At 39.5% G+C, this 13,119-nt stretch overlaps 1 protein-coding gene across 1 annotated transcript; it reads right to left on the bottom strand.

The window, feature by feature from the left end:
• Positions 1 to 4,346: 4,346 nt before the first annotated feature.
• On the bottom strand, positions 4,347 to 12,079 carry LOC104077631 (chromosome unknown open reading frame, human C21orf59). Its single transcript, XM_009578923.1, has 6 exons — positions 11,914 to 12,079; positions 10,035 to 10,102; positions 7,773 to 7,931; positions 7,150 to 7,281; positions 4,866 to 4,961; positions 4,347 to 4,765 (listed from the first exon to the last, which is right to left on the bottom strand). The coding sequence occupies exons 1-6, from the start codon at positions 12,077 to 12,079 to the stop codon at positions 4,655 to 4,657; spliced, it is 732 nt and encodes a 243-aa protein (XP_009577218.1). The 3' UTR covers positions 4,347 to 4,654.
• Between the last annotated feature and the right edge of the window lie 1,040 nt (positions 12,080 to 13,119).

The raw sequence follows: 13,119 nt of genomic DNA on the forward strand, positions 1-13,119 counted from the left end.
AATGCAAGCTCCCTGGCGGCTTTTGCCCGTGACCCTCACATGGTAAAACGAAACAGGAAAATATGTTTGCGGAGTCAGAAGGACCCACCGGCGGGCGAGGGGCAGGCCTGGAGCGGCATCGGCGTCCCAAGGCAGAGCAGCACCCGCCTCGCGCCCCGGGGAGCACAGCCGACCTCCCGGGGGGGGGGAGCGGCGCAGGAGCCACGTCCACACAGCACCTTGCTCCCCCTCATGCTCCTGTTCAAGGAAACCTCAACAGCACGTGAAGGACTATAACGGCATTAGCAACTTTCACAACACATAATATAAATTTCCATTAATCAGGATGGTGATATGGCCACAAAATAAACATTTTAGCAACGTTCCCCTGTGCGTGTCCTTTGATCGAGAACGGATTTTCCCTCTAGAAGGGCACTTCTGCTATCAAACTTCCGGAAATAAACAGTTTAGAAGAAAGATAAAACGCTTTCGCACATTTGCAAACCTACGTGTGGCGTTCCTATCTCATAATTCTCAAATTCTTTAGAGCAGATATACAAATATCTATAGGGTTTGCTTTGTTCCCGTACTCTTTCATCTTTCTCCAGCAAGTTCATTCCATTTCAGCCACAAGGAATGAATCCAGCAGATCCACAGATGCTGTTGTGAGGGCTCAGAAGAGCATTGATCCTATGGACCGTTTTCTCTGCTAAAGAAGAAAATGGCCAATTACAGCAGAGAACAGCAGTCAAAGGTATGTAGAATAGAATGCGGTTTCTTCTGTGCTAATTACTTCCTACTCCTGATTTTCCCTCGCTTTTGGAGAGGAAATGACAATATTATAAGCACCGAAATCAAAGGTCCTGTTCAAACGCTCCCCTCTGAAATCCTCCATATAACGGCAATTTAAAAGTCTCTTTTTCACCGAAACAATAACTCTCAACAAGTCTTGGAAATACATTAAAGCTTCTTGGGCTCCTTTGACGCATATGCCAGTTGCAGAAAGAACTCTGCTGGGAGGAAGGCGCAAGCAACGCGTTAGGGTTTTGCCACGGAACACTTGCGGTCGTGGATGTGCAGCGGGGTTTAAGGAACGAGATCCAGGGAGTATAGATATTTTACCACTTATGTTATTTTCATTTTGTCTCCTCTGCTATTGAATACTTTCCTGCTATCAAGGACATTAAATCAAGTGGCCAAAAGCCAACGATGACTTCAGTTATTTACAGGACTGGGAGCCCACAGAACAAACTCCTCGGAATACTACTAATCTAAGATGAAAGCTCTATTTGTAAGAGGGATTCAGTTGGATATTTTCAAGCATTCATTATAACTGATCCAAAACATCTGGGAAGCTTCCTGCCAGGGCCACTAATCTCAATGCAGTTATGACTAAACTAAAGTAACTAAAGTAACTAAAAAAAGCTACTTTCAAATCATGAGGAGCAGGCAAATAAGTACCGGGGTGCATAAATGCCAATAAATAAGTGCTGTGAGGTAGGGTCACATTGCAACCCCCGATCCCAGAGTGGATCTCTAGACCAGGTAGCTTATGGGCAGCCCGTCTTTCGGGAATCTCCCCCCCAGGTCGGCAGGACAAAAACCACATGGCACAGCTGGCTGTCCTCAACCGGCTTCTTACACAGAAAAGATGAGATTTTGGGGAGCGGGAAGTGTTGTCACAAGCAGCATGGGAAACAAAGCAATCCCTGGAGGAATTTAGTTTGGGAACCGCCACATTATAACTCCCCCCTGGATACAAAATGTGCCAGGCTGCCACACAACTCGCTTCAGAAGCTTATAAGCAGGGCTACATTTTTTTCTGGCTGCCAGAAGGACATTGCTGGAAAAGAGGGAAACAAACGTGCAACAACCCTGTCATTAATCTATAGTGATTTGATTTTGTTGAAGAACATATACAATTGCCCAAACAAAATAATTAACTTTCCTGAACCTGTTTTGAAATTTGGGACCTCAGACAGCATTCGTACACATCCCTGTGAACCCCATAAAGGAGAGCATCGCAAGAGAGAGGGAGAGGTTTTACATCTGTAGAAGCCCCCTTAAAAACCACAGCAACACCTCTGGCAACCTGGGCCTCTTGCAAGCGGTAGGACTGATCAGGAGCTGGAGCTAGGTGACTAACAGCTTTTATAATAAATAAATGAATTTTATGATTTTATAATTATTTCACTGAGTGCTGCCAATCCCAGTTATGGATCGAGAAGACTCATCATATCTCTGTGGGTTGCAATGATGCCAGTGATATTAAGTATTTCCAGTTTTTCTTCACTCCAACCTTTGATGACGGCAAAGGAGCACATTAGGAAAAAAGCCTTCAGCTATAGAAATAGTTAAAAACCTCCCAAGAATTGTATAGGACACAGATTTTCATCTGACAGAGTGGCAGAACAAGGTATCCTTTTAAAATCTGCTCCATTTTCTTGACACATGGAAATAATTCCAAGTAATTTTAAAATATAAAATATTTGAAGTTTTGCAACTTACAAAAATCCCACATACTGATTTTTTTTTTGGTAAAAACCATGTTACTGTAAAGTTGATATTCGAAAAACACCTACCAGACACAAAACTTTCCTAGAAGAATCAGTGATTGAAGTAAAAACACCTTTAATAGTTAATGGCATTAATTCTCTTTTCTGTATTCTACCTTCCAGCTGCAAGTTCAACAAACACTTCAGTTTACCTTGATCAGTGTCCCTTCAACCATACTAATACTTAAAGAAAATGATGATTTTTAAATTGCAATGGAAAAAAACAGCTAGCAAAACACTTTTTGTTATTTTACAATGACTCAAACAAGCAGAGAGATTCAAGCTAGCAGTATTGAGATTTGTGAATCTGGAGAGCCATGGCCAGGTATTTTTAGCAGACAGTCAAAGACCACAGAATTTACTTCCATCTTGTTGCGCTGGCAGGTTTGCCAAGACAGGAAGCTTCTGGTTGATAGTATCTCAGACGTTTGTGTTTTCAAATGTCTCTGCCACTAAGCCCTCCTGACACAAGGATTAGGGCATGAATAAGACAAAAAAAAACTATCAATGAAAAATGTCAAATGTGGGTGTAAGTTCAGACAGCAAACATAACCCATCTGACTTCCAGAGTTCTGAGCAGCCCTAGCACCACAGTGCCATAACGTGGCACCTGCAAAAAATATTTCACGTTAAAATTTGACTTAAACTACGAGCTGATGAGCAACTGCCTGTTCTTGAGACTGATGGAGTTTTTGAACATGATCTAGTTTGGCTCAGGTGGAAAGGAAGCACATGTGTGCAGGGGCAACTTGGTTTCCTGAAGTCTACTGCAAACTACAAAACCAACGTCCTTAGCTGGCTTGCCTTTCTGCGCTGCGGAACTGAAAAGGTGGGTGTTCTCGGCTCCCTGCTGCCCTAGGGACAACTGCTTTGGGGTATGACCGAAGACACCATTTCAGTTGTTGGCTGTGAGTGCCCACAATCGGTTCACCTCTTTTTAAAACACTCAGTTGATCCTCACACAAAATTTTCAGGGCACCCTGGCTTTCCACTGCTCAGCGACCTGACGAGTATGCACACCTGCTCCATAGAAAAGCATCTCCTTTAAGGACACACAAGTCTAAACATGTGAAACTTGAGTAACTTGCTTCTAAACATTAATTATCTACCTAGATAATTCTAGAGATTTAATTACCCATTAGTCACACAGTACCCCAAATCAGAATCCTCCTTTGTTAGTCTTGAACCCAGAACTGACTGATGATACATTTTAGAAACAGTAATAGGATCCTAAACATGAAGCGTATAGTGGAAACATTCTCCAATAAATTTCATAATCTCTCATTTTAAAATGTTGATTTGTTAGAAACTAAACACTTCTAATCCAGTCATAATCTTAGAAATACTTCCATGTTAGAGATCTTGCCCTATTAAACTTGGTTTTATTGTATCCAATCTACTTGCAAATGATGCTTACTTTTGTAAACAGATCTCTGTCAATCTTTATATAAAAGCATCATGGCTAACAGCTTCTTAAACTGAATGAGATCACTAGGTTGGCTTCCAATGTCAATGAAGACTAAACCAAAAGAATGAAAATGAAGCATTCCACAAGGATTTTCGTGTTATTTGTGTTTACATAAAAATACTTCCTTTAAACAATTGTTAAGAGGTCAACTCATTTAAAAACGATAGTTTGGAACTAGCTATGTTGAAATGCAAACAAGCACATAAAAATCACTAATTTGCACTGGATTAGCCTGGGAAAATTGATTTCTTATACAATAAATTACCTTCAACAGACTGTACTATCTAAAAGAAATGCAAGAATCAGGAAGAAAGTATAAAGACCACTCAAAACAGTACCAAACATTCTAATGCATATTTACTAGATATATTATCTATGAAATAGTTTAATATTTCCATATTCAAATTACAAGTTTCTAATAAAATAATGAACTTCAACAGGATTGATTCTATTCTTCGCAGAGATAAGTGCTGCTACAGCTACATAGAAATGTAAACATTTATTGAAAACCTAAGGCTGAAACAGGCATCTGCTATGGAAGTGACAACTTCAGCTTTTGTCAGCAGAACCTACCGCACACAACACAACTCCTTATTGCAAACAGGTGTATCAACCAAACAGCTTAAAAAGGCAAAAAGGTGTTTGCAGAGCTTCATCTTGGCCCCCACTTGATGTCTTTTACACCATGAAATTGCCTTTTCAAAGCATGGTTGTCTGCCCACTCAGCATTTAGAAATGAGTCGTCGTCATCCTCTTCTAGTTTCTGTAAACAGAACCGACAGGTTAAGGCGGCAGTAATGAATGTAACCTGCGGTTAGTGTCTACAGCAGCACAGCTCACATACAGTAAAAAGACACTGTTACCTTAAGTTCCTCCTGCTTTCTGTAGTAATACAGCATCATCTGTTTTTGATCTTCATGACTAATCAGAGGTTCACGCCCTGGAGCTCCTTGTCCTTTCTGAAAGGGAAATCGTAAATTTTATTTATGATGGCATTTGTGATACAAAAGAGAAGCTGCTGTGCAAAGATAGCAAAATCTTTCTTCAGACAATAGGATTTCTCAAACTTAATAAGGTCCCTCAGGACAGGAAAATAAATGTTGAGAAACTTCTGCTGCATTCTGCTGCAAGTGAGAATTATTTTTTCACCTCAGCATCTGAATCATGCTGTCAATTTTGTGAACATCAATGGAAGCTGCAAACAGGATTGAGTCTATTTTACTTAAACTTCCGCTCTAAAAGACATAATAAATCTCTCTGCTTTAAGGCTGTTCTAGATGTCTCAGGATGGGCCCATCCATCTTTAGCTGCCCTGCTAATACAGACTCAAGATGGCATATGACTTAGTAAAGCAGGGAAGGAAGGCAGTTAAAAAACACTACAAATAAAATTAAATTTATTTGTTACTACAAATAAAAGCAAAAAATTTTTTTCCAGGCAACTGTCCTCATGAAAGGAATGATGTGCACAGCAGAAAATAGCTGATGACAGCTATTGTCAACAACAGCAAACAGAACAGTTTGAATGGAGATGGTGAATCCTCTCTGGAACAAAAAGGGTCTGAGGTGGTTTAAATCAGCTCTCCAACCCAAGAATGCAGGCATCCCTTGTCAGATAGAAAACCACCGTACTACTTTGCATTCTCTGAAGAGGTCTATCAACTAATTAAACAGTAAGACAACTTTCCTGGGAGCCTATACTTCAATGGCTGTTGAATTGTCATGCAATTTTTCAGTCACCTTGATAGGAAAGAGAAAGCAATTCTGGTCTTCTAAATGACAAACACATAAATCACTTGACTTATCTTTGAGGAATTCTATTGGAGACACCTGCAGATAATAACATTTGCCATAAACATTAATGCTTTCTGTGGCAGAGAAGCTCTCACTGACATGGAACTGAAATGCAGCTCCAGAATAATTCTGAGCTATGGATTAAGTACTCTGAGACATCCGACATTCACAAAAGCACCCTCTGAATGTGGTATTATATATATATACACATACATACATATAGACACGAAAAGGATGAGCATCTTCTGACAAAGCTCTGAAAGTGAATTGAAACACCAAACATTCTCCCCTTGATTATGGCATTCTCACCAGAGATGAACACAACTGCGCAGTTAGTACAAAATCACTTTGTCCAAAAAAACAATGAACAGTAGCGTGGTACTAATTCTGATATTGCAAGAACATGACCATTGCGACAGACACCAGTACACACTTAATGACTGGCTTTTGCTGAAGCATCAGGTCCATAAAACTGAGGAGCAGCAGGAGATCTTTGCCTCATTTTAGCTCATTACTCCAGAGGATGATTCAGACCTGTGTTCACAATTAATACAGAAGGCCTCATCTGCTTCACCACATCTGACAACTGGGAAGTCTCATTTCTTTAAAAAAAATTTCAGCTGGGAGCTTTAGGTGAGCTGGAGCCAACAGCACAACAGGGTGGTGCAGGCCCAGCAGCTTGTTCTTCCTTCTAGCACTCAGCGACTTCTCACTGAACGCTTTGGGAGGGCCTAAGTTCAGGCTCTTCCACAACCCGTGTCCTCTCCAAGAAGATGCATGTCCACATTTCCAAGGCAACTAAGACAGTTTGAGGACCTGCTGTCAAGAAGCTCAGGACATCACAGGCAGGAAATTACTGAGTTACAGACACTGTCTTTAAGACACAGAACAGACTGAAATGGGGATGAGAGGCATCCACACCAGGTATGCGCAAAACATTAAAACTGTTTTTTAAAGGCCAGAATATGGAGACAAAAACATTCACAAGTACAATTAGAAAAAATGGGCAGACTGAATGACTGGGTCTGTTCAGTGCTCTGCACTGAGATGGAACTGAGAGCCAGTTGAGGTTTTTTTAAACTTTCCAGTTTGTATTTCATCTATTTTTAAATACCTCTTTGCTGTACTTTAGAAAAGTGCTAATGAGCAAGTAATGGCAACTACAGCATTTAACTGACAGGCAAAGGAATTACTAACATAATAAATTAAAACCTTAAAATAGATGTACAGTTTTAAGACACTCAAGCCGGAACGAATCTAATCCATTTTATACACCTACGGACAATTCTCTTCCACAGAGAACTAGACAGACAGAGGTGAATAACTTGTAAAGAAATCTACCAGTGATACTTACTTTCTGTATCTTGACAATGATGGTGGTTTTCTCATTTTTGCCTACATAGTCAGACAGCAACTTTGTTTCTTTCAACTCCTTTCCTGCCCACCATAATTGTGCTTCTGATTCTTCTATAACTTCAAGTCCAGCCTGTGACAAATAAACAAACAAGTTGAAGTGTTGGGGGGGGTTGTTCTTTGCTTTTTTCCAAAACCAGAAAAATTTTCTGGGAAAATCTTTCTGGAATGTCTAACAGAAAGGCCAGTGTAATTTTTACACTATACTTTTGCTACATATTTCTCCTCATACCAATCTACAGCATTTTCGTTCATATTCCATTCAATCTTGATCTGACATAAACACTTCGGGCAATAAATTCTCAACACTGGCATTAGAAAGAAATTACAAGCTATTTAAAATGAGTCCCAGACTTACCTGAACTTTGTATGTAACATTTTAAATAAACTTCATTCATCTTATTTCTAGTTAAGCTATTGGTGTGCTTTTACATAAACTATCAGACAAAAATATTAAACAAAACTTGTCATGCAAGTGAAAACAACCTTCATTGATAAAATGGAGAACAGCATAGCACATATTTAACCTAGGCACTCATATAATTCAAATACATTACTGCATACATGAGTTCCCGACAAGTCTTCTTTATCTTCAAACTCCATCCTAACTGGATCATGTGGAGGCAATCCCATCGGATACACAATCATCACAGCCCCTCGGAGCTGGTCCAATGCATCTTTCACCATCTCCATATTAACACACACATTGGCCTGAACTTGTTTCTGAAATACAGGCAGGGATCATTGGTAATTTAAAAAAATATGAAGAAAGACTTTGCTTTGTAGTCAGTTCAAAGGTTCAACAGTGGGATATCTGAGCAAAGCTAACTGGCTGCACAAAGTTATTAAAGTACAAATTTTCTCGTTTGAATACCGACTTCTGAATACATCACTACACTTTTGCCCCCTCCATTTAGCTTGCTTACACTGGGGGGGGTGGAGGGAGGAGGGGAAGAGAGATCTTCACTAAATTGTGTAGGAGGCATTTAGTAACAAATGTCTGTGGGATACAGGCATTCAAGTAAGTACGCATATGACCACAGAAACTGGATGGGGAGTCTTTTGTTCCAAGTACTTGTGATTGATGAACAAGATTCAAACCAGTAGAATTCAAGTGAGGGCTAGAGAAGGGGCCTAAAATTAGAGAAAAAAATAGAGCACATGTGAGCAGAAGAGTAAAGCTTGGCATATGGCACAGCTTATGCAGAGATCTGTAAGATCAAATACTTGAGATCATTCCAAATCCTACTGCAACCGATAGAGGAAAAACAAGACGTATCTGGAAGAGAAAGAAAAAGTTTTTGCTTATGGATTTAACAGTTCTGATATTTTAAGTAACAAGGTTTATAAAAAAGAGAATAAGAGAATGTTGCCTCCTTGTGGACATTCTTAAACTAGTTAACTGGCAAGTACAATTGATTTCTCAATCAATGTTTTAAATACAGGCATATTTCTTCATTTTCATCACTATAAAGTGATGAACCCAACAAACCACTTCACAAACTATCCTTAATTTCATTCACCAGTAATTTCACTCCAGTAATTTCTGGAGTAAGTCAGCATGCAGTGTGGCAATTTTGCAACTTTTTGTTGTAAATGACAACATGGTATATAGTTGGAAGTTTCACCCCAGGAAGACCTGCAAAGTGGAGACCAGATCTACAGATATTTTTGACTCGAGAAGTAAAACTACATATTATTAATTTCCTCCCTGTTTAGAAATAGAGTTGATGAGATGCAATCCAACAGAAAAAAAAGTCCATCTGGAGAAAATCTTTGTAGTCCAGAAGCTTTAATCTGAAACATCTCTCATTTTGTGCAGATTTTGCTATGACTCAGAACAGTTTGGCTGAAATCCTGCCTCAATTCAGGAAAGGTTTGGTGCAACTCAGCGCACTGGAAGCACTGCCAGGCAATGGGGCAGTTCCTCTGCTTACCTCCCTGAGGCCTTTAGAAACACTGAGCTGCTCACTCTAAATGGCTGATACGACACTGTTATCAGCAACGAAACAGCCAAGAAGGCCAATTTAAGTGCACAGGCAACACTAAAAATTCAGTAACATTATCTATTTGCATAACCGGTTTAAAGTTGTTTCAAAGTTCCACACATACTAATTCCCAGAATTGTAGGGGTGGGGAGAAGAAAATTACTTGCAGATGTTTCCAAAAAAGCAATCTGATAATAAATATTACTTAATTTGTATTTCAAAGTCATATGAAAGCTGAGACACAATACAGAGCATCTACAGATTTGGTAAAGTGAAGCTGAATAATTGAGACCATAGTCCCATCAGGGCATACCCTCACACTTATCTTTAAACACACAAACTCATTGGGACTGAGCATGAGTCCAAGTGCTTGTAAAACCAAGGCCTAATCTAAGAGATTAGAACACATTTTTCAATTAATTATACATAAAACTCAAAAGACTATGTTAATGAGCAAAAGGTATTTTCTTCCAGGAACATCACAGAACGCAGTTAATTTTTCACCAGAAAACACGACAAGCATCCGTCTAAAGAATGCATCAATAGCAAATTAAGAGCGTGTGGATAAAATTAAATGTGATTTAATCATTCAATGTGGTCTCGGCTGCCAGCATTCACTTGGAGTTTAACATCTGATTCCTTAACTTGTTGAACCAGGTTGCCAAAAGCCATTAAGAAAATCATTAACAGAAACATCAGTTTTTATTAGACTGTTCACATCACTTCATGATATTACTCAAAAATTGTTAGCCCTTGCACTGAAAAAAGTCTATTTTTTCTTAAGCTGCCCAACTATTAAGAAAGTCCTACATACCACACGCTACTTCAGGAAACTTACCCTAGAGATTAATGCCTTGGCTTCCTCTATTGTCCTCTTTATAACTTGCTGCATTTTTTCATTTGGAGCTAAAAAGAAGAGATGCATATTTAATATTCTACACTTACTACAAAGAAACCAAGCAAACGACTTGTCCAGGTTATTCTCTACTGTAAGCAAATGAAACATGGTTAAATCACAAAGCAAGAGAGACACTACTAAGTTGCAGTCTATTTACCAGTTTGCTAGTTCATTGCCATTTCCTACTAACTTAAGAAACAAAACAGTATTTCTCCTGGAAGAACCAAACTTACTTTTCCACAAAGACATTTGATTGGTATTTGGAACTTCATTTGGGACGAAAGTGCTGAGTAGAAAGCAACAGCCATAATCTCATACTCACACAACCAAAACCAAGACTCTCTTTCCCATGGTACTTACGACTGTTGTGGGCTGTGCTGGCAGATGTGCATAAAAGGGGACAAGAGCTTGGAGTTTTCTGACTTTTTTCCAATTAAAATTTCAATTTATTTCAATTCAGCAAATGCAGTTTTGCAAATACAATGTGTGTTTCATATTATAGTTACCTATTTTAATTGTTATAAAAAGCCTTTCCTCAAAAACAAAAAAACAATTAAATCATAATTATTCACAGCTGAACATTTAAATGCTATTGATGGTATTTAGTTTGGCCCACATTTACACGCTGTTCAATATTATAATTTTGTTAATATTACAAAGCTGTCCTCCCACTAACAAATAAATGCCTGAGTACAACTACAAGTGGTACTGTCCTTACATTAACGTTGCTTGCAAATTTTTACTGTAAGGCCCGACACTGCTCACAACCATGCCAAACAAGACAGGCTTTGTCCACATGCCTACGTACGAGACACTCAGCTATTTCTGAGAACACAGTCAGGAGGGAAAACATTTCACTATAATATAATCTCTTAGGCAAGTTCAGCAAAGGCTTAAATTTGATTGGGCAATGTGTTGTGTTAGAAGAATTATTTTCCCCAAAGTAAGACACTCGGAGTAAGCTGTTTGCATATGACAAGTTAAGACCAAGTTATTCAAAGATTCCTCCTTAACTGCGCTGCCCTGCAATCAACGTCTAAAGGGCTGCTGACCCAACAAGGGCTCTTGTGGTGTCAGGAGTACAGGGACAGACAGCAAGAAGACAATCGCCGTCTCTTCTGTGCAATCAGTCCTGATGCTCTCGACTCTAAAGTGGTGGTCGATGCACATACCAAGTGCCAAGGCAAAACCACTTGGCTGGAGTTGCAGAAGGAAAAAGTGACAGGAGTGAGTTCAGTTAAGTCTGCGTCACAGCAAATATTAGAAAAACAACCTGTTAATGTATCTTGGAGCCTCTGGAGAAAAATAGTACACAAGTATGCACTTAAAATGGGAAGAATAAATTAAAGTGAAACAGTCAAACTTGCTTCTGATAATTGTTTACTTATCTTGGGAGTATACTTCCAAGTACTACAGTTGCAAAGTTAAATAACACATGTGCTGAAGAGATATACTACTACTTACGCTTTTAAATCAACATTACACCAGGCCCTAATCCAAGACAGAAGACTTTAATATGTAACTGATATTTTAGCTGATCTATTGTGAACGCAGGCTCTTGAAATAGCTACTACTTAACAAATCTACAAGTACCTTTAATATAGTTTATTTATAGGATTATTTTTATAATTAGCAGATAAACATGAGCCAGTTAACATGCTGGCCTGAAATATGTATACTTAATATCAACTCTTTTTTTTCACCTTCCAGGACAGTGAGGTACAAGTCCAGATCCAGAATTACAGTTTTCCTGTTCCTCATTATATTATAGATTATCTGTGCCTGCAGGAAAAGAAACAAACATTTATGATTGATTTACCATGTCCATTTCTTCGCCCAATTTCATCCTTCTTGAAGACACTTCCACCACTTGGTACACACTTTTCTGCCCACTCATCCTTTAACTTCAGTTCTTCGATTTGCTCATCTGTCAGTCCTTGCATATTATAAGGCAAGAAAATACCATGCTCTGCCAGCTCCTCCATCTCTTTAAAATGTTTAGAGAACAAGATTAAAAATCTATGTTATTGAGAACATATCACTTAAAAAAGCCTGTCACATTATGTAACATGCAGGCAAAACTTACTCCTAGCCTTCAGTTTCTAAAGAGCTAAGTACATGGAATAAATAATAAGGTATATATATACACACACAAATATATAGCTATATGTGCTGTAATTACATTAGAATTCATACATTTCACATATATATGAAACAATGTAACAAATGACACACTGCAGGTATGCAAACCTAGACAATACTTGCTGGCCATAAACTTTTTCTTTTTGGTACCTCCTTAGTCAGGTATCTCCTTTAGCTGACTGCATATTCCTTTTTCTAAGTACTTTTGGGAAAGCAACTTCTTTCGAAATGGAAAACCATTTTATTGTTATACAGGGACAAACAGTAAATATTTTTCAAAAGCTGACTCCTGAATTGAACTGAAGTACTAATTTAGACACATCCAGTGACTCTCCATCACATGGCAACTGGGTGCCTCGCAATAGGCAACAGGAAAATTTCGTTCACATACCGGGTACACCTCTGGTCACAAAGGATTTATGCAGCCACTATGGGACAGGACATGCTGCAGTTCAGTCATGCAACAGATGAATTTTCAGCCATGTACAGTGGGAAGCTCAGAGCTCCAAATGCTCTCCAAAAAATAAGGACTACTAAAATACCAGAAAGTGAGAGTTTACAGGTGGTTTGGCAACTTTGGTGGGGATTCACTGTTCTCTTAAATTGAGGGGAGGATGGCTTCTCTGCTGCTAAGCTGGGATTTGAGAGGTATTTCTGAACTTCTGCCAGCACAGAACCCCTGCGAGGCTGCAGCCAAGCAACCTCCCAGTGCCGCCCCTCAGCTCCTGCTCCGTGAGCCAGCGGGGCACAAACACCCAGCAGACTGAGCAGTGCTCCAGCCCGGGGCAGCCGGGCTCCCGTTGCTCTCAAGGCAGCCCGATCCCCCGCCTCAGAGCTCCGCACCCGCCGGAGGTGCGGCCAGGCGGCGTACGCGGCGGGGAGG

The sequence above is a fragment of the Fulmarus glacialis genome, unplaced genomic scaffold, assembly GCF_000690835.1.
Source record: "Fulmarus glacialis isolate BGI_N327 unplaced genomic scaffold, ASM69083v1 scaffold27185, whole genome shotgun sequence".
Taxonomy (NCBI): domain Eukaryota; kingdom Metazoa; phylum Chordata; class Aves; order Procellariiformes; family Procellariidae; genus Fulmarus; species Fulmarus glacialis.

Excerpts from the sequence above, each read along its gene's own strand:
- LOC104077631 (XM_009578923.1), bottom strand. The coding sequence starts at position 12,079 with ATGGAGGAGCTGGCAGAGCATGGTATTTTCTTGCCTTATAATATGCAA. Across the intron at positions 10,103-11,913 it reads TGGGCGAAGAAATGGACATG|CTCCAAATGAAAAAATGCAG; the intron begins GTAAATCAATCA and ends TCTTCTTTTTAG. Across the intron at positions 4,766-4,865 it reads GAAAGCAGGAGGAACTTAAG|AAACTAGAAGAGGATGACGA; the intron begins GTAACAGTGTCT and ends TTCTGTTTACAG.